Here is a 25,403-nt window from a genome sequence, read left to right as displayed (position 1 = left end):
TTTTACAGCTAGAAAAGAAATGTTTCATATAAATTGTCTCATTTAAATCACATATATTATTTGGATGAAATCCAGAAAGCTGTAGAATAGATACATATATATATATATATTTTTCCCCCCAGGGAGGTGACTAACCTGATTTTGTAGGAAGTTGCTTTAGGGACCTCAAAATATCAGGAAATAATAGGGATTTCCTGTGGGTTATTTTAGTGAAATAAAGTTATCCTCAGCAGTTACTTCTGGATGCCATATTAAAGTGAACCAAATGACCCCAGAGCAATACCTAGAGCTGCTGCTGCTTGTCCAGATGACCAGTCGCCGGCATTCCTTCAGTAGCAGTCAGGGCTCATGTTGGAAAATGAACAAATCTGTCTGTACCCAGAGGTTAAAAAGGAGTGTAATTGACTAATGCTATGGGAACAGTTACAGCACTAGGGATTTCTAAAGCTTTGCTGCCATTGTATTGTTTTCCCTGAACCTTAGGAGAGCTCAGTTTTGAGCCATTTCAAGTAAGCATGTTTTACAAACATGATTTTGTTTTTCTTTTGACAGTAAATAGATTTTAATTCACTAGCTGCAGGAAAAAAAATATTGTTGGCATACAATACATCCTTGTAAAGCAAGTGATTTCCTTTTATATTTGTTTTCCTGCTTTCAGATGGCACTGGTTTAAACATCCTGAACTATCTACTTGATCTCTTTGCTTCAAGACCTTCTGATTTTCCATATCTTAATCCAAACATACAAGATGAGAATGGAAATACAGTGATGCATATTGTTTTTCAGAGAGGATTTTCAAAGCAGACTAAGAGAATAACAGAGTCATTGGCAAAATTCGACATTAATTTTAATATAAAAAACAAATCTGGAAGAGATGTGAGGCATAGAATTAAAAAAAGTGACCCACTGCTACTTGCCTGGAATAATGCTGCACTGGAGAAAAAGAAGCACCGGCAAGATAGAGCAGGGCAATTGGGTAAAACATCTAAGCCCGTTCTAGCCTCTGAGACTTCACAGTCAAAGAGCACAAGGCATTCTTCATCCGGGTCCTCATTAAAAACACCATCTGGCAATGTAATGCCTAATGATTTAAAACCCCCGTGTTCTATAAAAACAAAAAAAGGTCAGTTGGCAAAGCAGAAAACAGAAGGAATAAATAGCCCTTTAACACTGCAGGAAAGTCTAGTGCAGGCAATCACAACTTTAATTCAGCAACTGGAAGTGGGCGACACGCTGAGAAAGGATCATCCCGTAGTACAAAAGCCACCTGCAGCTCAGACTAGTTTGGAGGAGGGAAGAAGTTCCTTGCAATCTTGTGGAAGCATAGCTTATCCTGAAGGAAAAAGGCATGATTGGGAGAAAAAGAACGGAGCAGGGGAATTTAATATGGTCCTGCCGAATGGAGAGAAGGAAGAAAAGGAGGAGAGTCTGGATATTGAGGCACATGAGCAGGAGTTTGATAACATGACCTGGGAAATAGAGTGCACTCCTGAAATGCTGAAGACTTTGAGCAGCAAAGCTGTGCCTCATGATCTGAAAACTAAAACTATAAGGACAATTAAGCAGCTTGGCAATGGGGAATGGACTAGGGGCCTTCAGAAGCCACTGAAACACCTGAAAGCTAATATCCGGCTGTATGAAGCCAAATTGGACAAAGGTGCAAGAATGCTTTGGGAACTTGCGATTGACTTTTCTCCTCGTTGCAGCGAGAGTCCAGAAAAGATCATGGAGACAGAACAGGCAAAAAGTCTTCCAGAAAAATCAGGTAGAATTTACACAGAAATAATTAGAATTTGGGCCATTGTTCTTGACCACGGCAAGCTGGACCGTGCCTTAGAAAATATATGTATTTCGTACAATCGTGGTTTATCCTGCATCTTGAGGAAAAAGCTGAAGTGTATAAATGAAGGACATCAGAACCACAGTGTGACAACAGAGAAGCGTGTTCCACGTTGTTATGTTGAAGACATAGCGGCAGAAAAATCAAAAGAATATACCATGCCTGAGTATTTCCCTCCAGCCAGTGCAGCGGAATTGGAGTACAATATAATAAAATTTCACAGTTTCAGTACTAACATGGCGCTTAACATTATAAATGATGTGCAGACTTCTGTTGAATACCCTTTCCGAGTTGGGGAGTTGGAGTATGCAGTAATTGATCTCAATCCAAAGCCCATGGAACCAATCATTTTAATTGGGCGAAGTGGGACAGGGAAGACGACTTGCTGCTTGTATAGGCTTTGGAAGAAATTCTATTCATACTGGGAAAAATCCACCTTGGCAAATGGACCTCTGCTGGAGAGGCAGACATGGCAGCAAAGACAGTGCAGTGAGTTTGAAAAAGCCAGTTTAGGGAAGGAAGAGGGTGAAATAAAACAAGACAGTGATGATTCGAGTGAGGAACAGGTGAAGGACGAGCAAGACCAGGACAGTGAAAATGAAAAGGTTCCCTCAGGCACAACTGGTACAGAAATGAATTCATGTGATGACCATGAAGAAGACCAAATGTGTAGCACAGAAGTATCAAACAGGCTGGAGCACCTGCACCAGATCTTTGTAACAAAAAATCCTGTCTTATGCCAAGAAGTTCAGAAGAATTTCATTGAACTTAGCAAGTCTTCCAAGGTAACCAGTCACTTCAAGCCTCTGGAACCAAATATTCACAAACTACAAGACATTAAAGATGAAAATTTTCCACTGTTTGTCACCTCCAAGCAGTTGTTGTTGTTACTAGATGCATCCATGCCTGACCCATTTTTTCCAAGAAATGAAGATGGAAGTCTTAAAAGAATCATTGTTGGCTGGAGTCCTCAGGAAGACTCGGTCATACCAAATTGGCAGGATGAGGATGAAGAAGGTAACCTTGAAGCAGAACATAGTGATGATGGAGGAGCCGCAGATGCGTACTCTAGGGAAAGCGATCACTGGACTTTTGTGACTTATGATGTATTTGCAAAGGAGATATGGCCAAAAATGATAAAAGGTAAAAGCTTGTACAATCCAGCATTGGTTTGGAAAGAAATAAAATCTTTCCTGAAAGGCTCTTTTGAGGCACTGAGTTGCTTTGGAGGCAAGCTTACTGAGGAGAAGTACAAAAAGCTAGGCCGAAAGAGATCACCAAACTTCACGGAAGACAGGAGTGAAATCTATCATCTCTTTTGTCTTTATCAGCAGATATTATCGCAGGGAGGTTACTTTGATGAAGAAGATTTGCTATATAATTTATCTCAACGACTTTCAAAGCTCAGGGAACTGCCATGGTCCATCCATGAGTTTTATGGTGATGAGATACAGGATTTCACGCAAGCTGAGCTAGCACTGTTAATGAAATGCATCAATGACCCTAATGCCATGTTTCTAACTGGTGACACTGCCCAGAGCATAATGAAAGGAGTTGCTTTTCGTTTTAGTGACCTGAGGTCACTGTTTCATTACGCAAGCAAGAGCTCCGCGAACAAGAAGCAGCGTGTTAGAAAACCAAAAAGGATATATCAGTTGTACCAGAACTACAGGTCCCATTCAGGTAGAGTAACAAATTTATTTATGAGCTGAGCCTGTGCTCTTCATATGTCACTAATGATTGAAGTTTTCTACCGGCCAATTCAAAGCATCTCTGTGTGGCCTGTTTTTTTAGCAGATCAGATGGGCAGCTTTTTCTGATATGTCAACTCTGTATTGTGACATCTCCACTGGGGAACCAAGAATGAACGTTTTTAAAAGTGTCTTTTTTTTGAACACCCATGCTTACTGCATGTTTTGGCTCTACTTGTTTGAAGGAAAATTTAACAGATGTTCATACATAGTTCTGTTGTCCCATCCCCAAAGCACTAGACTTTGCAGCATTGGTGTGCTGCTTCTACTTTTCTTACGTGTTTCTCACTTATGGCCTTCATTTTTTGGGAGTTCTGCCAAGCCTTTGTAGCATGCTTTCTGATCTTTAGAGGCCCAAAAATGAGGTCCACTCAAAATGGCAGAAACATAAAGTGGACCTTACAGCTTCTGTCTTTTCTGACTAATGTTTTTGTCATGATATGTCTTGATTTCAAAATTCTTTTAAAAATTGATTTCAGTTTGTGTTTGTGAGAGAATTTGAAACAGGCCGAACCTTAAAATCTGAATTCTGATTTTTTGAAGGTATTCTCCGTTTAGCATCTGGAGTGGTTGATTTGCTCCAGCATTATTTTCCAGAATCTTTTGATCGACTTCCTCAGGATCGTGGTCTCTTTGAAGGACCAAAACCTACGGTCTTGGAGTCCTGCAGTGTTAGTGACCTAGCGATTCTGCTGAGGGGCAACAAAAGGAAAACACAACCGATTGAATTTGGAGCACATCAGGTTTGCTTTTCTTAGGCTTTTTGCAGATTCTTCCACCTCTGTTTCTAAATAATAATTCTATATGGACTGCCCACAACTTTTTTTTAAGCCTTTGTCTCACTGATAAATTATGCTTTTTAAACTTAGAAACCTTTATTGTGTTGGTTTCTGTTTCTTCTTAATATGTCTGGCTCTTTCTGTTCTTTTTTTTTGCATCAGGTATTGTCTGTCCTGTTCCTTTATAACTCCAAATTTTCTTACACCAGATCTAAAACTGTCTGCACATGCCACACATTTGTCAATCTCTAATGGCAGTTTTGTGACCTCTTTTGTGGAGTGTGCTTAAATGTTGTCTGGTTTTGAGAAGGCTCTTGCATTATTGTGACGTTTGCCTGATTTTGCTGTAAAACTGTTACCTTTTTTTTTCTTTTTTTTGCTTCCTAATATGTTTTTTTTTTCCTGTATTTTGTGGCAGGTGGTATTAGTAGCAAATGAAACTGCAAAGGAGAAGATACCTGAGGAACTTAGTTTGGCACTTGTACTGACAATTTATGAAGCAAAGGGCTTGGAATTTGATGATGTACTCCTTTACAACTTTTTCACAGATTCAGAGGTATTTAATTCTTACTCCTTTTTCTTCATTTTTTTCTAAAGTCAGTTTTACATGTGGTCTAATTAGCATTTCAGTTGGGGAAGGATTCCCTGTTTTCTCTGAAGATGTGTGGTTTCATCACAGTAGAAAACAGAGGTTTATGAATTGAGATCTCCTTCTCTTAGTCCTGCATTTTCCTTCAGGTTGACTGTTAAAATATAAGGGAGAGCCTTGGGGTACACACAACATTGCACATGTGCACACACGTGCACACTTCTGCTGCATACCAAGACTACTCCTCTAGCTTACATCCTGTCTCTCCTGGCTGCTCCCAGTTCAGGTCAGAGCAGTTGGTGAAGGACACTCCATCACTCTCCCATATTCTTTACTGGAGTTCCAAGTCCCAAAAAAGCACTTTATACACGCCTGTTTTGTATCATCATAAAATTCTAAACCAATTGTTTAGAAACAAATAGTGTGTGTATGTATTTGGAGGGGTGGGGAGGAGCATGCTCTGTATCCTTCCACAGCTTTGGTCCAAAAAACTCGTTGTGGTCTAGCTCAGGAGTTGTCAGGAAACTTGAAAAGGTCTCAGAGCCTAGAGTGGATGTCATTGCCCATAGAATGGCCTCAGATACAGAATTCCTGTCACGGAGATGTTGTGCTTTGTGTTCTTTTGCCCCATTTGTTGTTCTCTGGGGAGCTCAAAGCCTGTCTCTCTAGGGTTTCTTGTAACTCCAGACCTATCAGGGGAGCAGTCCGTGAGGCTCCTTGCAATGGGCTGTCAACTACAGCAGCCTCGCTGTTGTTGCTGGAGCATTGCAGAACCCTCCTGCCCTGCCCCTAGGCAGCCAAGTAAGCAGCATTACTGAACGTGCCTGCAGACACTTGAGAGTGCCTGTGCCTGAGTTGCTCTACAATTAAACATTCAATGTGAACGACTGTGTTGCAGATGCCCTCTGCCTCTAGCCCTCAAAACAGTGTCTCAGATGTGGTTTTCAACAGATGAAAACCGCAAGAAAACTGAGGGCAGTTTACTGGTGGCTCTTCATAGAGTTTAGTGAATGTTATATGATGCTTCTCATAGGGAAGAGCTTGCGGTAAATGACCTTTACTCTGGCTTACTGAAGTTTGGGGGCAGTACAATACTGGCTGTCATGGTAGATTTCTCAAAGTTGATTTGGTTTTGGTGATGCAAGTCGTACTCAGAAAAACAACAAGCCATTTATCAGAATTTAGCAGAATCAGTTTAACAGAGTTGAGTTGTATAGGGCATTTTAGCTTAGACTAATAATGCGTGTCAGGCCTAGAGGACGGTTTTCATACAATTCTTCCATGTTCCGGTGAGTCATGAGTAATTGAGTTGATTTGAGCAACTAAACAAGCAGGCAGGAAAGCAGCTCACCCTGAGGTTTTCTAATTTAAGAAAGTTGAATCTGTGAACTGTTGTAAACACAACAATGTGGCTGTGTGCATTTTGTAACGTATTGAGTTTTCTTTTTATTTGTCTTGAAAATGAGATTTAAGAACAGCCTTGTTTCAGGAAGCAGATTTGACTGAAGAATCTAGAAGGTAAAAAAGCCAAATCCCCAAAACCTAGCAAGCTGTTGACCAAACCGATACCATTAGCTGGTTGTCATGTTGCAATCTATGTCAGGCATGTCATAGATTTGTTTTGATAGATGATTTATTGCAATCTTAACTTCAAAATGCATCATCATCAAAATATATTTTGAAAGAAAAGTTTCCTACTTCTTTTCCCCATAGGAAGATAGTTAACCTATATTGAGTTACTCAAAGCTCTGAAATATATAGATTGTAAAAACATTATTTCAGCCTTATTGCAAGTGTTGTTTTGATTTTGTGCCAGAAACCTGGCACTATTTAATTGGATTTCAGTTAAATACCAAAAAGGGAAAAAATGAACATAGCTTAGAATATACTTACAGTTTTAAGGTACTGTTTTTTACGATTTTAAGGTTACAGTTTTAAGTTTTGTAGGGGATTGGGAACCTGCAGAATGGTATTATCAGGAGCTGGCATTTGTTACATGGCATGAGAGTGCACAACACTGATCTTCTGCCACACTTAACTTATAGTTAAGCATATCTGTGCATATTTATGTGCATATTTCTCATGTGTCTCTATGTTGGAGTCCAATATTCTCAGACCACGATTTTTTAGATTTTCCGCATGAGTGCTTTTTTTGTTCATCTCTTGAGTATTCTTCCTAGAGGATGTGTTGGCAGGTGCCATTTCAGCCCTGGCTGAGACAAGCATTAGTGATTACTAGTATTACACAGTAAGCTTAATACATTAACCAAATGAATGACCAACTGTCTTGCTCAGGAACCCTGAGGGCAAGAATATATGCCTGCATGGAATAAGTGTGGGTCCACTTCCATGGCTCCAAGCCCTGTATTTTGTTGATGGGGGCTTCACCACATCATGGTTTACCCAAGCACTGATGATGACTCGCATGCCAAAGCTGATTTCCTGAATTTCCCTCTTGTTAATCTACGGCCTTTTCCTGCCAAGACGAATGATCTGGTCCCTGTTCAGAGAACTGACTTATTGGTGCACCAGAAAAAGGACAGCACCAACTTGCCTCTATTTGTCTGGATCCTTCTTGCTCCAGGTGGAGCAAGGTCTCCTTGCTGCTAAGTGATGAGGAGCGGTGAGTTGTGGGCCAGATGGTCTGCAACTCACTGAGCTTGTAGAGTCAAGGAGACCTAGTTGCTGCCCATCCTAACCTGCAGGCCAAGATGTCTCCAACATGTCTTAGCACATTCTAGCATGACAGTTAGCAACTTGTACGTGTTATTCCACCACCATTTACCTTTCCCCCTGCCCCAAGCTGGCAGGGATCTGCCTGGCCCAGAAATCAGCACACCCCCCCTCAGTGACTTTGCCTGTTGTGGTATTGGGTTTTGTAGGAAAATGCCCATCCCTAGGACTAAAACTTGAGCCTCATCCAGGGGGAGGGTACCTGATCTCTTCTACAGGTGGGCCATCCATTGTAGGGGTGTTCAGCTGAAAATGTATAGTCCACCCAAGGAGGTTTTAATGTTTAATTTCAAATTTTACTTATTTGACATATTGAATATTGCATATGAAATCCCAAGGCAGGCATACTGTAACAATGGCAATGTACATCAGAATCACAATAAAAACGTGATTCCACTTAGCAGTCCCTATATACATACATACATACATACCCATATATATATATACATGTATTCTCATTAGCTTTGCCATCATGATGCTGGCCATCCCCAGTCCCTGGGAAGTAATACATAGCTTGAAGCCAGCTCAAGCCAGTTGCACTCTTCCAGGTTTGTTTTGTTTGTTGCTCAGTTTTCACACATTCTGTTGGGCTGAGGCATGTCTTCACTTTTGTCTTGGCAACTCAGGAAGATGTTACTCTCTACTAGCTATTTTAGGGGAAGTTGTGTATATGCCTTGATGATCACCTGGTATAGACAAGTATCTCAAACAAAGCTTATGTTGAGATGAAGTTTGGCTTTCTTGATAAAAGTTGATTATTCTTTACATTCTTCCATGAGAAAATTTTTTCCCCACTCATCTTCTCTGAGCTACCTTCAGTTGTAGAGATGGATTGGTCACAACATACAACCTTATCTTTTGCATATGTAGGCAGTAGTGGGTACTGTATACAAGTAAACATCATTCTCTTGATATTTTAGGCTAGCAAAGAATGGAAGATAATATCTTCTTATAGTCCTGATTCGGATGTGCAAATGGGAAGCAACTTGCTAAACGAAATATCATTAGAGGATGCTGCGGGTGTGCAGAAAAAATCTCCTTTTAATGTAGAAATGTACAAGGTGAGTTTTTCGTAACATTGGGAATAGAAAGGACAAGTTAAATTCTTACATCTTAGAAACAGACAAATTTCTTAAATACTTTCATCCTGTAGTTTCATGTTTATTGAGGTTGCCGTGCCTTTTTGGTAGTTGTTCATATTTGTATAATATAATACTGATTTTAAAAGCTAAGAGGTTTTTTGCAAATGTAGTTTGATAAGAGAAGAAAACCTGTGTCATAGACTTTCAGATATATTTAAAGAGCAACTGTGGTTAAAGCAAATAGCAAATCAGCTTGTCAATATTTATTATTTCTGTAGTCTGTTTTCCGATTGGTGTCACTACTTGGAAATTAAGGAAACTTCTTAGAATCTGATGGGTCAGATATTTTCAGGATTGTATGGTGCAACTGCTAGATTTACGGCAGTGGTTGCTTGCAAGTTAGCTGCATGATGGCTTATGTAATTGTAAAATCCAATATTTAGTATTTAGACTTGCTTACTCAAAGACACTTTCTTATTTATTACACATTCTGTATAAATTCTCTGTTTTCTGATAACTGCAAAGTCTGTTTCATTCTAACAATTTAGCTCATCTGGCATTTCATTTATTTTATTTTGTTTTTTGTTCTGGTTCAGATGCTGAATGGAGAACTCAAGCAATTGTATACTGCCATTACAAGAGCCAGAGTAAATCTGTGGATCTTTGATGAAGACTGTGATAAACGGGCTCCAGCTTTTAAGTATTTCATCAAAAGAAAATTTGTGGAGGTTGTCAAAACAGATGAAAATGAAGGTAAAGTTATCCTAAAACTTTCTTAAAAGACTGTCAAACACGACAGCCTACTTATGCTTTCTTGCTTTTAGGCTGTATAGTAAAGAAGGTTAAATTCCTTGGTCCTTCTAACAGTATGCACTGATAACTGCCCTTGCAAATTTCCACTTATTTCAGTGGGTCTTAATTCTTTTGTCTCTAAAATCGGTTGCATATGTTAAAGCATAACTCATTGCTAATTCATTAGTATAAGTTTCATTGCTGTCACAGGAGAAAAGTCAGAGATCACTCAGACAGAGCTGATCTTGTAGTTAGTTTATTGAGTTCTAACTGGTAAATTCAGATATAAAATATTCATTAAGTACAGATGGATTGGTGGTCAATACTCTGTTTTTTACTACGTTTAAAGTTAGCATGGGATACAACAATTATCACATAAGCTTGCTATACATATCTTTAATGTTACACACATGCAAAAATGTCATTTACCAACCCATTGGTGTCTGGTGTTGGGTAAGGGATCTCTCAGCCTCAGTGGGTGAGAGGCTTTCCTATTCAAAGGGAGATTGCTGCCACTCAGCCAGCTGCTATGGAGGGAGAACTCAATGGACTTGAACGGCTGCAGATATTTACAGCTTTGAGCTGTTTCAGTGTTTAATTTGTAGTCACATTTTCTGCTGCGTTAATGCAGTTTCAGCCCCTTACCAGCCCAGTCTCCAGGCAAACTATGTTTTTTGTTTTGATGCTGTGTTCTCACTGATAGCCTCACACAACAGGATGATAGCCTCACACCTGCACAGTAACAAAAGCTGTTACAGAAAAACCATCCCAGCTGAAAGAGATTTATCAATTAAAATAATTTGTTTTCTATAAAGAGAGTGGGTTTGCTCAAAGATTTGTCCAAAAAACAAGTATAATTTTTAATGGTCTTTCAAAACCAAACCCAACTTGTTGATTTTCAGTGCTGATTGAGAGACATAAAACACATTTAACTCATAATTACTGTTACTGGTGTGAGCATAAATCATAGAACTTGGAATGTTATAAGATGTTAATGCTTAGTTTTGGTACGTGATACGTGGTTTCTGTGGTTTATCTGTTTTAACATAAAAGAATTACTCTTTGCCCTTCTAGACTTAGATGACAGCATGTTTGCTAAAACTTCAACTCCAGAAGAATGGATTGCACAGGGAGACTATTATGCTAAACACCAGTTCTGGGAGGTAGGAACATATGTTTATCTGAAATAAGGATTCTTGTTTATTCTGAAACCTTTTTTTTTCTTTGTATCTATAAAATCATCTGTAAACCTTCAGTTGCTGTGTAGCAGTTTGTCTTAGTTTGAGATTTGTGTAGGTCTCTACAGACTACTTGTCAATGACTTACAAGAACTAAGCAGGGAGGACAAGCCTATTGTTTGTAATCTTAAATTCACTACTCAAAAGTTTGCAGTCCAATGAGGGGAAAACATTTTAATATGCGCAAATGAAAGATAGTTGGAAAAAACCAATTATTAGCAATGACTGGAATTGATTGAAATCTGTGAATCTAAACCATATTCTTGATGTTATCATTCCACATAGTGTAGGAGAAGGAAAGGATTTCTTGGAAGTATATTAATTTGGGCAGTAAAATGATGGGTTCATTCCCTTCCTTTTTAAAGAACATGGAGATTTTACAGGTTTTTTTTTTTCCTAAATTGGTAGTTAATACAAGTCCAGATATGGGATGACAGTTAATTGGATAGAAGCAAAACACAGCTAGGACGACACCACCAATTAATTGTTCTGCAAGGAGATAAGGGATATCTATAGATCAACTACCCTTGTCCTTATGGGTGATTTTAACTTCCCAGATATCAACTGGGAATATCGTACAGTGGACACCAACAGGTCCAGGAAATTTCTGGAGCATGATGAAGAAGATAACCATTGGGTGCAGGTACTAAGGGAGCCAACTAGAAAAGGTGTCCTCCTACATTTACTGTTTGTAAGCAGAGAGGGACTTGTGAGTAATGTGGTGATTTCTGTCTGTCGTGATCTCAGTGGCCACAAAGTAACTGAGTTTCAAATTTTTGGCTATAGAAGAAAGCTGGCCAACAAACATTTGACCATGGATATGGGAGTAGCAGACTTTGGGCTGCTGAAGGATCTAATTAGTAAGATTTCCTGGGAATTTGCTTTTGAAAATCTTGGGGTCTGTGAATGCTAGGCGCTTCTTAGGAGCCATCTCTTAAGAGTGCAGGAGCAAGTGATTCCAAAGCATCAGAAGTCAAGCAAGTGGGGCAGAGTCTGGCTTGGCTGAACAGAATCTTCTAGAACTTACACAGAAAGGGAAAGTTTATGGACACTGGAAGCAAAGGGAAGTGACATGGGAGGATAACAGTGATGCTGTCACTGTAGGGAGAAAATCTGTGTGGCCAAAGCTTGATTAGAGTTCAAGCTGTCCAGCACCTTTTATGATAAGGTCACCCATCTAGTTGACCAAGAGAAGCCAGTAGTTGTGATATATTTTGGTTTCAGCAAAGATTTTGGTACTGTCTCTCACAGTGTCCTTCTTGATGAAATGTTCAGCTCACAGCTAGACAAGTCCATAATACATTAGGTGGGAAATTGACTTATAAGTCAGGCTCAAAGAATTACAGTAAATGGGGTTATATCAAGCAGAATTACAGTAAATGGGGTTATATCAAGCTGGTGGCCAATCACTAGTTGGATTCCCCAAGGCTCAATTTAAGGGCCAGTGCTCTTTAATGTTTTTATAAATGATTTGGACACAGGAATTAAATGTACATTAAGTAAGTTTGCCAGCGATACTAAACTAGAAGGATACTAAATTGAGAGGAGCTGTTGACTCCCTTGATAGAGGGATCCTGCAGAGAGACCTCAGTAAGTTAGAGGGCTGGGCACTCACCAACTGTATCAAGTTTAGGAAGGGCAAGTGCTGTATTCTGCACCTGGGATGTGGCAGCCCTAGTTGTGTGTATAGGCTGGGGAATTAGAGGCTGGAGACAAGTGCTACAGAAAAGGAGCTGGGGGTCCTGGTCAATGGAAAGTAGAATATGAGTTAGCAGTGCCCTGGCAGCCAGGAGGGGCAGCTGTGTCCTGGGGGGCATCAGACAAAGCATCGCCAGCCAGTCGAGAGAGGGAATTTTGGATACTTTCTTTGATCGTGGCAAAAAGAAAGCTTCTGTGTTTTGCTGGTAGCAACACAGAATTTTTTGAAAGGAAAATAGATAATTATAACAAGGCAAAAAATCAAAGCAATCAGCTACCACTATACAGACAGTAGTTATCTCCCCTTGAAAGTAAAAGGCAATTCCCTAAATGGACAGAAAAGAATTTAGATAAAAAAAAACAACATAGCTAAAAAAAAAATTATCTTGGAATCTGAAATGTATTAATTATATTATCTGCTGTTCTGCTTTCTTTATAACCTTCATCTTTGCTTATCATTGCTACCTTAAGAAGAAATTATGTGGTGAATTTGGCATTTCTAAGAGTGGCTTGCAATGGGCAAATTCCAGACGCAAATACAAAATTAGTGGATAGAATAAAGAAATCATGATGTTGCAGAATAAGCAGGGTGATAATGAAACAAACCTTGCTAGGAGCATGGTAATTCCTAGTACCTCTGTTTAGTTTATCACAGAAAGGGCCTGGTATGATCAAAGCATGAAAAATGTTCCATGCTTTTTGATTTCACTTTGCACACATTGATTTTCCTCCTTTATTAATATGTAGTAGATGTCTGGTGACTTACCAGTTAATGGTTTAGCCTATCATTCAAATTGCATATGCTATTTATTCTATCAGCCTACCAGGAATTCTGCTTTCACTACTTCCATGTAAAACATTGTAATTAATACTCTAATTTTGATAGTCACATGTGGACTGACTTTAAAGCTTTTCTTTTTGTCCTAAAAATATACTGCAATGTTTTACCTTTTCCTTCTTCCAGGCACCCTGCCATTCTTTCTGCTTTCCATTACAGTGACTAAAATTAAGTATTGCTTTTATGTGATAAGCCATGGACTGGATGCACATCTGTGAATGCTGTGTATGATTTCACCCCAGGTGGCAGCCAAATGTTACCAAAAGGGTGGAGCAGCTGAGAAGTCAAAACTGGTCCTGACACATGATGCTGTTCTCAAAGTGCATGCAAAGAAAAGCAGCCCTAGGTAAGTGTCAGTGCAGATGAGCAAGTGCCATTTTGTGGTGCCAGACCTCACTGGAGTCTGGAGGGGGAAATTCACACCCCAGTTGTAGGACTGGACTGGAAACATCAGAGAACAATGCAGATGAGGTGTCTTCACATGTTTGTGGGTGGCAAAAGAGATTTAAGAAATGGGAAAGTCTAGCACAACAGGATCTGGGGCACTGCTCCCTTTGGGGAGTAGTGGAGAAGTTATACACCATAGGCTGTCCAAATGAAATGTGGCCCTTGAAAGGACTTGCTGGTCATGTGAAAGAAAAGCAACAGGATTTGCATTACCTCAAGAGGCTTTATATTCTTTGATATAGATAGAAGAACATACTTCATCAGCAGTGCTCAATTTCAGTTAATCCCACTGCATATTCGTTTAACAAAGAGAAAGGAACATTGTTGTACATTGGGGAAGAAAAACTGCTAGCAAAAAGTGAGCTTTGGGGTAAAATTAGAGTCAATTTAAACAAAACAAGCAGAACTAAATCTGAAGGACAGTTTTAAAGAACAGATTTTGAAATTAATCATGGAGTTCATGCTGTCAGCTGAGTAAAATAGCTCAAGGGTTTGATGGGGAGAGAGTTTGCAGTTTCCTGAAGAGGCTGGGAAACTGTTTGGGACTCATCTCATAAGACAAGAAAAAACTTATTGGGGAGAGCTCTAGATCTAAGTTAATAAATTCCTTTTTATGCTGGGGAGGCCAGAAACTAGCAGTGATAGCAGAGTGGGTAAGGAATGACTAGATCAGAGGAAGCTAGCACAGAAGGAAGAAGAGGGAAGGTCTAGAGAAATGCTATTACTGGAGTTAAACAAGGTTTTATCTTTTGTAATTACCTGCTTTATATTAGTGGCCCTGGTTAAAAGTATAAGGATACTCGAGAAATTTATTGATCATAGAGAAATTGTTGATGAGTGATAAAACTTTTTTTCAGTTCACTGTATGCTTAGGTGCCTGTCAACTGAAGCAAATTTGAGGAGAAGGAATTCAGTATATTGGGATGTGGTAAGCTGAGGAATATATGTAATAGTGAAGCTGTTAAAGTGGCTTTTTGTTTTGTAGAGGTATTAATGCCAGTGTAAAAAGCTTAAGTAAGATTCCTGTGTGCTCTATAATATGAAATGCTCTGTACAATTCTGATTCTTCAGGGTTGAGAAACAGGAATTCAATCTAGATCACTTGCATGCAGTGATACCAGAAATGCTGAGGACTGTTGAGTTATACAAAACAACAGCTGATAACACGTTTGATTGTTGTCTTTGATTACTTTGGAGTTAAAACAACAGAAAGGAAGGAACGAGTTAAGCTAGAAAAGTGTTGCAAAACCACAGTACTATACTCTAGTTAAAAAAAAAAAAAAAAACCACAAAAAATATTTTTACTGCCACAGAAGCCAGATTCTGGAACAGACTTCTGGACAGAGCCATGTCAGCCCAAAATATAACTAATTGTAAGATAATAGCTCATCAGGTTGTATAAGGAGAAGAACACATGATGCCAGTGCTGGTTGGATTCAGTGACAGATCACATGACCCTAAACTTAATTTGGATGTAAACGGTAATTTTGTCTTGCTTTCTACAGGGAAAAAAAGATGGAATATATGACATTGGCTAAAACTTACTTGGAATGCGGAGAACCGAAATTATCACTAAAATGTCTGTACCAATCAAAGGAGTTCCGGCTTTGTGCAGAACTGTGTAAAAAGTTAGGACAGGTATTAAATCCTTTAAGCTATCCTCACCTTATCACTTTCCTTTTCCTGCAGCTTTTTTTTCCTCTCATATTACACATAAAGTAATAGTATTTTTCTGTGGCATGGTAGTAGCTGAACTAAATGAGGTCTTTAAGCTGTGCTGTTCAAAAGGAAGCATTTGTCAGAGAATAGGCAGAAGAGGAATGAAGAAGAGAATAACGCAGTTATGCAGGCCAGGTTTATTTCTTTGGCTTTCCTCAAATGTCATCATCAGTCATTTGCAGTCAAAACTTAATGACTGATCTCATGAAACTTAAGCTGTTACTTCATTCAGTACTCTGATGATAGTGAAACTTCACTGATTACAGCCATCTAAATGGAACCTTGTAACTTGCAAGAGTTGAAGTAGTGTGCTAACAGTATGTACTATTTTTTATTTGCAGTGTATTTCCACTACAAGAATGTAAAGTAATTGTTCCCAAATATTTGAAATTTAAGATAAAAAATTAGGGTTCTCATTCTGAATCCATAACTGTTTAAATTTAATCCTGTTGATACTGAGAAATTTGTAAGTCAACACAAGTGTATGGTGTTTTCTAACAGTGGGCAGAGCTTGGTGGGTAAAAAGTAGTTTGAAAATCCTGGATAATACCTTTATTTTTACATTCTAGTTTTTAAGACATAAAGTTTTTTTTTTTTAAATCTGTTCAGTTTTAATGATGGTTACTTTAATATTTATATGATTACATTAAGATACTTTAATTAAATTTTATTTAAGTGTACTTCTTTATGAGACACACGATAGAATTACTAGATTTGTTCTATTCATGTAGCTTTGGCTGTTTAGAACACTTCAGTTTCATTACTGACTTTGCATTGCAGATGAAGGATGCTGCAGTTTACTATCAGAAAAGCCAGTGCTACAAAGAAGCATCTGGATGTTATGAACAAATTGAGGAATTTGATCTGGCCATTAAAATGTATTGTCAGGAAGAACTCTATGAAGAAGCAGCAAAGGCAGTTGAAAGGTATGTCTTCCAAGATGGTACTGGAATATAATTCTCTTTTCCATTTCCAAATTCAACACAATATGACTAGCATGCTGAAAAATTTTCACAGGGGTTTTTGGCTGGTGACTTCGTTTTATATGAAGTTAAATTAACATTGTCAGAATTCTTACTTGGGTAATGATAACGTGGTGAAAGGATTCTATTGCATTCACAGCTGGTGCAGTGACTAGTTTAATTTTCCTGGAAATTTTTTCCAGTCTATAGTATTAGTCATGCAAGTTCTCCTTCAGCCAATCCTCTGAACTATGTTCTTAAGGTAAATATGACAAAATAATTCTATAGAAGTATTAAATACTTCCCTCTTAAGACTGAAATAGTGACCTCATTAGCACATTCTTGCATAAATGATTCATTTATTGGCCACGCTTTTCAGTACACTTAAATCGATTGATTTTTAGAGAATATGTAAACCAATTAAAATTCTAGCAAGGCCTGCAATTACACACCTTCACTGCAATCCTTTATGATGTACCTTTAGTAATGGTAACTGGTTTTTTGAATTATTAAAGCTTGTTAAATATAAAGAGATTGTTCAATCAAAAAGTTCAAGCATTAAGTCACCTTCCCAACTAAGGAGTTTTTAACTCAGCCTTCCCAAATCATTCATGCAAATTTATAAGTATAGGTACAAAAAATCTACACTCCTGCATTTATCATGAGAAAGATGATAATGAAAGGCTAATGATAATTTATTCACACAACAGAAAAAATTGACTCATTCTCAGCTTACAGGAGAGCACACTTTTGCATAACTGGTTCGGGGGTACCTTAATAATTTTATATCACCCAATAATACTTAATAACTGAATATTTTAAAGTGCACGTTATGAAAGATGCAACTGGATACTTTTCTGAGGCATTCACTAAGCAACAAAGATAGGGCGATGATGGGTGCTAAAAGAAATGAGTCTGCCACCACACAGAGTTCGATTTTGGAATTTGTCTGGCATTCCCCTTTTATTAGGGTTCCTTCATAAACAGCACCCGGTATTTTGTCTTTTAGTTAACCTGAATTCCCAGGATCATCCTAAACTGGTGCCTTGATCCCACACATTCTCCTTGCATCATGTGGTGGCTGTGTTCAGCCACGAGAGAAAAACACACGCTATCATGCGGACCATTCAAAGTGGTTTTTGCTTTGAGAACACAGCACTCTCTTTATCAAAAACACCAGTGAAGGCCAAAACACTCATTTTTGATCCTAATTAACTGAACGCAGGTGCTGCTGGCTTAACTGGTTCCCACACAAAGTATATGCAGATACATATGACAGACTTGAAAGAGTTCTCTGAATTGACCAGTTTATGTAAATTTTACAGGATATTATCTATATTGACCTGTGGAGGGTTCATTGAATTCATATCTATTTCATTCTGTTTTCTGTATTGAGGCTTACTTTTCAGAATAGAGGATTAACAGTGATAAAATGTGATTAAAGTAATTTGTACATTGTTTCAACAGTGTGGATAATGCTTCACTGTTGCATCTTGTTTGTACCATAAGTTTTGATGATCTTGCTTCAGACAGCCTTATGTTGTAATTCATTTCTTTTGGTAGATTTTTTTAAGATGTCGTGGTTGTTTATCGCCTGGCAGACATATCACATGAAATAATTGGCCTTTTTGAAGGAAAGGCTTCTAGGGGCAGCTATTTGCGTAATGTTTTAAGGTTTTTTTTAAAAATGCAGTGGTGTTTTTTTTGGTCTAGATTAGTCATCTGTGGTAGTAAATTGATGTATCTATTATTTCAGATATGAAGAGATGTTGAATACGAAAGGACAAATGGTTTCCAAACTCTCATGTACAGCAAATCAGTTGTATTTGGAAGCAGCTGCAAAGTACCTGAGTATGAACAGGACTGAGGAAATGATGCAAGTCCTCTCAAAACTTGACACAGAGGATCAGCTTGAGTTTCTGAAGTCTCGTGGATGCTTGCGCCAAACAGCAGACCTATTGAAAAGGAAAGGTCGAGAGGAGGAAGCTGCAAAGCTAATGAAACAACATGGATTTGCTCTGGAAGCAGCCAACCTCACAGCTATAAAAGAGTTTCGTGCATCGTGTTTGCTCGCTGCAGCACGTGCCAGTGTGGCTCATTGTTCAGAATCAGACCTGGTAGACACGGAGATAATCCTAAAAGAAGCCCTCGAACTTTGTGAGCAAACTGGGCAGAAGTCTGGCATTGCTGAGGCTATGTTTTTGCAGGGAGCTCTGAAGGGAGACTTCACAAAGCTGAGCGACGCGTTCCATCAGTTCCTATCTCTGAATCATTCTGCTGGTGCTGTTGAAGCTCTCTTTGCATTATCTCGTTTCAGCGCTCCTAGCCAGGACATCCTCTTCATGGCAACGCGTGGCTTAGTGGCTCTTCTGAGTCTGGTTAGGGGTTTGAAGAGAGCAGCCACCAATGCAGAGAAAGACATGGTGAAGTTATGCTTTGCCTATTTTGGGATTGTCCCAACAGGTGACAGTTGCCAGGTGTCTCAAAATGAAGCTGAACCCATTCTCAAGTTTTTGTCAGACAAGCCAAATCTAAAAGAGAGGAAGATAAAAGGTGATTTCTCAGTAAGCACAGAGGAGGTAAAATCAGCTTTGAAGCAGCACTTATTAAGCAGGTTTTGCTCTATCACCCGTGAGTTACTGAACAAGAATTACCCTGATATTTGTAAGAAGTTCATTGCCGGCTTGAACTGTGGAGACAGAACCTGTGATTACCATAGGCCCTTGTTGCGCCACGAAGCAAAGACAATATTTCAGTGTAAAATGCATCTGGTGGCAATAAGGGGGCTGTTCTTAGAAGCCACATGCGCTTTCCCTAAAGAGCTACTGAATCAGTGCAAAAGCTTTGATGACAATTTGACTTCTGACGACTATGCATCGTGTAAAGCCCTTCTTGAAATGTTTTTTCCTGATCATTTTCATTTGAGAATACTGTCTGAGAACCCAAAGGCATGTAAAGAAATACTACAATTCAGTAGCATCATTTCCAAACCTTGCAGAGCAGCGTTGAAGGAGTACATCACATTTAAGTTTAATCATGAAGGCACTGCAGCCAGAAGAGAATCAACTGACTTATGGCTAAGTGCCATGAAAGTTTTTATCTTATCTTCAGGATATCCTGAAGAATTTGAGAAACTTCTTTTTAAGGAAGAGGATGATTATAACAAAGAGCTAAACTTTGCTTTGGCAAAGGCAAGAAGTTCCCCAAAGACTAGAGACCAAGGAGGAAAGACCAAAGGAATAGAGGGCAGACATGGTATGTTGCTACCTGACAAAAATGCTGAAAATGCAGGAAGAACACACTTGTGCTTCATTCGACTTCTTCAAAATTCACTTGAGCAATTCTATGTTCATAAGAACCCAGAAAACTGTAAAAGATTTTTTTTCCGTTTTATGAATGTCCTGATCAGGAAGTGCACAGGATACCTGATTCCAAGCATAGGAAATACGGTGATGTTGTTGGAATTGCAGTATATTCTCTGTTGTGCTGTCTTGATGCGTCTTTCCAAGAACATTACTCTCTGCCTTCCAAAGAGTTACATTGCTCTCCTTCATTACTGGGAGTTTTTGTTCAGAAGCAAGGACCATAACAAAGAACTGAAAGACACATTTTCTATTATACAGGAGTACAGACCAAAGGAAACATATGTAGCTGTACAGAATTTCAGATTTCATCTCTATTATCTAGCAGAAGTTTTGTGTGGCGTTCATGGAAGGTTTGATGTCCTTCTGGATGCGTTCAGGGATCCCGACTGCATAACTTCAGGGGAGGCTGAGCGGACTGTAGTGCTGTGCTTAGTGATGTTACTGAATACTGACCAGGTGCAGAGTTCTAAACATAGATCCCTCCTATGCCACCACTTTCCTGAAATCAAGGTGATGCTGAAATCAATGAGAAAAGACACTCTCTCTAAAGTTCCTGAAAGATTGCTGAGGGTTATTGAACAAGTGAGTGATGCTACACATGTAAGAGAAGTAGCTACAAGCCTGCAAGAGCTGCTGATAGAGCGAGATGAAGAGTACTTGGTTGACTGCCGCTGGAAGTGGGACGCTGCATACAGTCAGGGGCATCCAACCATACGGGGCATCCTGTATGAACACATAAACCTTGACAGGTTTATGACCTCTTTGGATAAAACAGAATATGCTGACGAGCTAGAAGAGGAACTTGGAAGAGTTCGTTGCTTAGAGGACCAAAAGGATCAAAAGGATCCCCTGGAAGTCATTGCGCTCAGCAAGCAGAAGAAACAGGAGCAGAAAGCATCTGCTCAACGCCAGCTGTATCGTGTGTTCAATTTTGTTTCCCTTTACATGAAGTGGAAAAGGAAGGCCTGCTCCAGAGCTCATCCTGTTACAATGAAAGATGATGAATTTTTGTCAGAGATATTCAAAAAAGCAGATATTGACCAAACCCAGTGTGACCTCTGTGGAGCCAGATTTATCCAGAGCTCTGAGAACTATTTCAGCAGGTCGGAAAACATGGAGGCGGATACTTCTGAACCTCTGACACCAACAGAGAGCAGTGGGGAAGAGAAGTTGCATGCAGAAGGAAATGCAATTTCTGTGGCCAATGAGGCCTACATAGAGCACAGAAACACAGATGAACACAAAAATAATAATGCTGCCTACAGATCCTATGCTGAGTTTTTCAGAAGAAAGATAGATCCAATAATATATGATGGACTGGAAGTAGTGGAGGCCATTACAGAAAAGTCTTACACCCGAGGCCATTTAGCATATAAAGAAGGTTCCAACTTACGCCAGAGAAAAATCAAAGAGAATATTAAGAAAATTTCAGATGCAGTAGAGGAAATCTATGAAAGAAAAGCCTGGGCTAAAGGTAGGACCTTTACAGTGTTCTTTAAACAATGTAATATGTCATTTTTGGCCAAACCTTTAGACCTGACAAAGCTCCATTTGAAAATCTTAATATGGTCAAGAGAAAGGTATTTCTAGGTTTTTCAGGTAGCTGAGGAAAAGAACTGAGACAGCTGGAAATATTGAAAATTATTTTCTAACCTCTTCCAAACACAACTTAATGCATCAGATAGTACAGGTAAAGTAAATAGCAGTGAATTTTTACAGATAAGCAAGTGAAGTTTAACAGCGTGATCAGATGTGCTGTGTTCCCTAAACTTACACACTTTTACAGCAGCCTGTTGTATCAGACAAGGTCATCTTCATGAATTTTTCTGTTATTTCTACTGTTTCCTACTTCTGCCAGCCATAGTAATTTGGGTATGCAGGGGTAGACTGTTAGGAGTACTTGGAGTCTTTGATTAAGAATATCTCTGACTAGTCTGCTCTGGAACTTGTAATTTTGCAAGGGTTGAACAAAGGGGATACTTAACTACAAATCTGTGGGGTGTCAGGTACTCAGAGACATCGCTGGTGTTATAAAGTTCGTTAAATTATGGTACTTGAGATATATATTTTGATATTAGATTTTTTCCCCCCTCATATGCTTAAAGCATTATTCTATGCTGATTTTTGCAAGTGAAATGAGTGAATGAGTACCGAATGAGTGGCCTAGGAGCAAACTTGTTTGGTGCACTTGCTTTGGGAAAGTGACAACTTAAATCATAACATTTTTACTGACTTCAGTCATAGAAATCCACCAATCCTGTCAAGTTGTCATTTTGCCTGTGATGTCTGACAGTAGCGAAAATACTGTAGTATTGGGTATGTTCAGCAGCTCTGATTAGTGAAATATGTTAAATTTGTAACAAAATCTTAGGTTGTGATCTTCATGTGTAAGCTTTATCTTTACTCCTAATGGAAAGCTTTTACATATGGATTAAGTCCATGAAGTTTTCTTGAGTTTTGTGCTTGGGTTTTAGCTGCTGTAGAGTTCTTACAGAATGTTAATTGTGTTCCATTTCAGCTGAAGAAATAATAACCACACATGCCAACAAATTGGTTGTCACCGTTGATGACGCTCGTAAGTGGCTGAAGAAAATGGACTCTCACAAGATAAAAGAAGAAGGTATGTTTTCAAATTACACAGCTTTCTGTGCCCTGTGAGGACACTATTCAGTAATGATATCTTAGCATCACTGCAGTTTTCCAGTCAGCATCGTTGTGGATATTCACTTACCCTCTAGGCAGCAAGAACTGGGCACTTCCACAGGGGCACTCTGGAAAACATGGGTTAACCAGGCTTTCCTCAGTAGCTCTTTAAAACAGAGCATGAGCCTTGCAGATGGTTACAGAGTTGGCCAGAATGGAGCAAGCCTCCTCCCTAGCCCTGGGTGGATCCCAGCCTGCACAGAGGATGAGTGTGTTTTTGCACACAGACACACACAGCTGCACACCTAACTGTGGTTCAGGTGCAGTCTTCAGAGTAGAAACTTGGGCAGTGGGGACAGAAGAAAAGCCATCTTCATCTTCACCAGTAAGATGGTGCTATTTCTTAACTCTGATGTCGCAGTGCCTTAATGGGCAGTGTGGATCCGAGTTCTTGGAAACCAGCTTCCTAACAAAACTAATCCTTAGCTTGCTTTGAAGAGTTCTTCAAAAATATTACATGCAGTTGGTTTTCTTTTGCTTTTACTTCCATTTCTCTTGGTTTCATACCAAAAGTAACATATGTTGATGCAGTCTATTGCATCACAAACGTCTGAGGGCAAGTTTAAGACTTCATTGTGCCTGCCTAAATGTTCAGGTTTAAACACATATTTAGGTGGTAGGATTGCAACAATTGCATAAATAGGCAGCAATGAAGTGATCAGACTTACAAATAGCACTATATGTAAAGCATTAAAATAGCTCTAATTTAGAAAATTTGGTTGTGATAAAGCCTGGTGTTCCATCTTCCTATTCCAAGAAAGATACAGGTAATAAGACTACCTGGGAGCTCTCTCATTATCTCAAAAGCAACATTAATGTATTGTCTGCTGAAACTGAACCTTGAGAGAGGTGAGACACACTTCTTAAAAAAGTCAAAGGCAGTAACAACAGAAACAGATTTTCATGGTGAAAATAATTACTAGTTCAGCAAGTGACTTAATAGTCCCTACTTCCTTGCAGAGCTCTTAACCACATTGTCATATTGAGCTAAATACTTCTTAAACATGATTCTGCACATATGAAGGTATATTGCTGATGCACCAAATAGCAATGACATAGCTTGTCATCCTGTTAAGAGGAAAAGATGTTTGGGTTTTCCATTCTACATTAATTTATTGTTTTTAATACAGGCTTTGTGCATGATAAAGACTTGGAAAATGAAGTGGAAGATGAAAGCATGGCTTTTGAAGAACTTGCCTATAAAAAAATCTCAAGAAAAAAAGGAAGATGTGGGAAATCATAATTGGAAAAATTATTCTGGATGGCTGTTCTATCCTCTTAACAATCTAATTTTAGAATGAAAAAATGTTAAAAAGAATAGAGAGATGGGATCAGAAATGGAAAGAGTCTGAAGAAAAAGAGGAACTTATTCAATGTTTTGTATTTTTTTTATTACTTGTTGCTTATTGCTTGTATTATGTCAGAATAATTACCTGTGTTGTGATAATGTAATTGTTCAAACCTAAGAAAAGACCAATTTCCTTTCAAACCTATGTGGTAGCTTAAAAGTAACAAAAGCCAAAGAACCAAGCATGTAGAAAAAAAAGTTGTTTCTGACTTATCTCAGGGGTACTTTTCCGCTCAGTCTTCTTTTTCTTCTTTCTTGCTAATTTTCATCGTCATTCTTCTGAGCTGGAATACTCAGAAAAATAGAAGGATAGTTTCTCTGATTTTAAGATCTTGCTATGTTTAGAACTTTGAGTGTTCAGGTGAGATACTTACAGTATCTCTCTTTTCTATTTTTATAGACAAGAACAGTAATCTCTAAACGCATTCATATTTCTGACTGTGTACCTTTTTCTGATTAGATAGGTATGAAAGTTAGGGATTGTCTTTTATTTGATAAAGTTTTGATATAAACTTTTACCTGTACCTATTGAAAAATAGATAATCTTAGTTTAAAAGACTATTACACATTTTAAGTGCTTTGTAAGGTTTAATTGATAAAAGTCTTTTTGTAATGTAATGTTTTTATAAAACTTGTAAGATTTTGTAAAACACTTAGTCTTGTCTTATTTTTTGAATGCTTTCTGAGAGCCATATGTGAATGACTGCATGAGTGGGATTTGTTAAATGGGTCCAGAGTATCAGTTCATGCTGATGCAGTTTTACTTTTGGGATTTCTGTGTGTCCAGCATACTGTAGTGTCCTGGTTTTGGCTGGGATAGAGTTAATTTTCTTCTTAGTAGCTGGTACAGTGCTGAATATTTGAATTTAGGATGAGAATAGTGCTGATAACACAGTGACGTTTTGGTTGTTGCTGAGCAGTGCTTACCCTAAGTCAAGGACTTCTTAGTTTCCCATAGTTTGCCAGAGAGCAGGTGCACAAGAGACTGGGAGGGAGCATGGCCAGGACAACTGACCTGAACTGACCAAAGGAATATTCCATAGCATAAAGCATCTGCTCAGTGGATATAAACTGGGAGAAGTTGGCTGGGAGGGGCCAGTCACTGCTGAGTGCTGGGCTGGGCATTGCTTGTGATGGGTGAGCAATTGAGTTGTGCATCACTATTTTTTCTTGGGTTTTATTCCACTTTTCATTAAAATTATTATTATTGTTACTATATTTTACTTTATTTCAACTATTAAACTGTTCTTATCTCAACCCACAGATTTTACCTTTTTCTCTGATTCTCCTCCCTCTTCCACTGGGAGGATGGACGGGTGGGCGAGATGCTGTGTGGTACTTAGTTGCTGGCTGGGGTTAAACCACAATATGTAGTGTCCTTTAGCAGCATTTTTAATTAATACATTTGCATGTTACACATGATTAGAGTATTACTTAGTTGTTGAAATATTTTGCTTTTAAAAGGGTTCCTCTTTGTATACATAACAAATTGTTTCAATAATGACTTCTTTTCAAAAAC

General features: G+C 38.7%; 1 protein-coding gene across 2 annotated transcripts in view; it reads left to right on the top strand.

Annotated features, from left to right (window-relative positions):
- The window catches only part of TRANK1 (tetratricopeptide repeat and ankyrin repeat containing 1), a 61,280-nt gene extending 36,227 nt beyond the window's left edge, over positions 1-25,053 (top strand). For both annotated transcript variants that reach the window (XM_032697526.1, XM_032697516.1), the window contains exons 13-24: positions 659-3,523; positions 4,135-4,334; positions 4,789-4,926; positions 8,613-8,753; positions 9,371-9,527; positions 10,641-10,729; positions 13,583-13,686; positions 15,293-15,425; positions 16,287-16,432; positions 18,225-21,307; positions 22,352-22,453; positions 23,667-25,053. In XM_032697526.1, the coding sequence (XP_032553417.1) occupies positions 659-3,523; positions 4,135-4,334; positions 4,789-4,926; positions 8,613-8,753; positions 9,371-9,527; positions 10,641-10,729; positions 13,583-13,686; positions 15,293-15,425; positions 16,287-16,432; positions 18,225-21,307; positions 22,352-22,453; positions 23,667-23,779 (7,271 nt within the window). In that variant the 3' untranslated portion in view covers positions 23,780-25,053. The remainder of the gene's footprint in view (positions 1-658; positions 3,524-4,134; positions 4,335-4,788; positions 4,927-8,612; positions 8,754-9,370; positions 9,528-10,640; positions 10,730-13,582; positions 13,687-15,292; positions 15,426-16,286; positions 16,433-18,224; positions 21,308-22,351; positions 22,454-23,666) is intronic.
- The last annotated feature ends 350 nt before the right edge of the window (positions 25,054-25,403 follow it).

The sequence above is a fragment of the Chiroxiphia lanceolata genome, chromosome 1, assembly GCF_009829145.1.
Source record: "Chiroxiphia lanceolata isolate bChiLan1 chromosome 1, bChiLan1.pri, whole genome shotgun sequence".
Lineage (NCBI taxonomy): Eukaryota > Metazoa > Chordata > Aves > Passeriformes > Pipridae > Chiroxiphia > Chiroxiphia lanceolata.
Note: the sequence above shows the minus strand (reverse complement) of the source record. Positions and strands in the feature narration are given on the sequence as shown.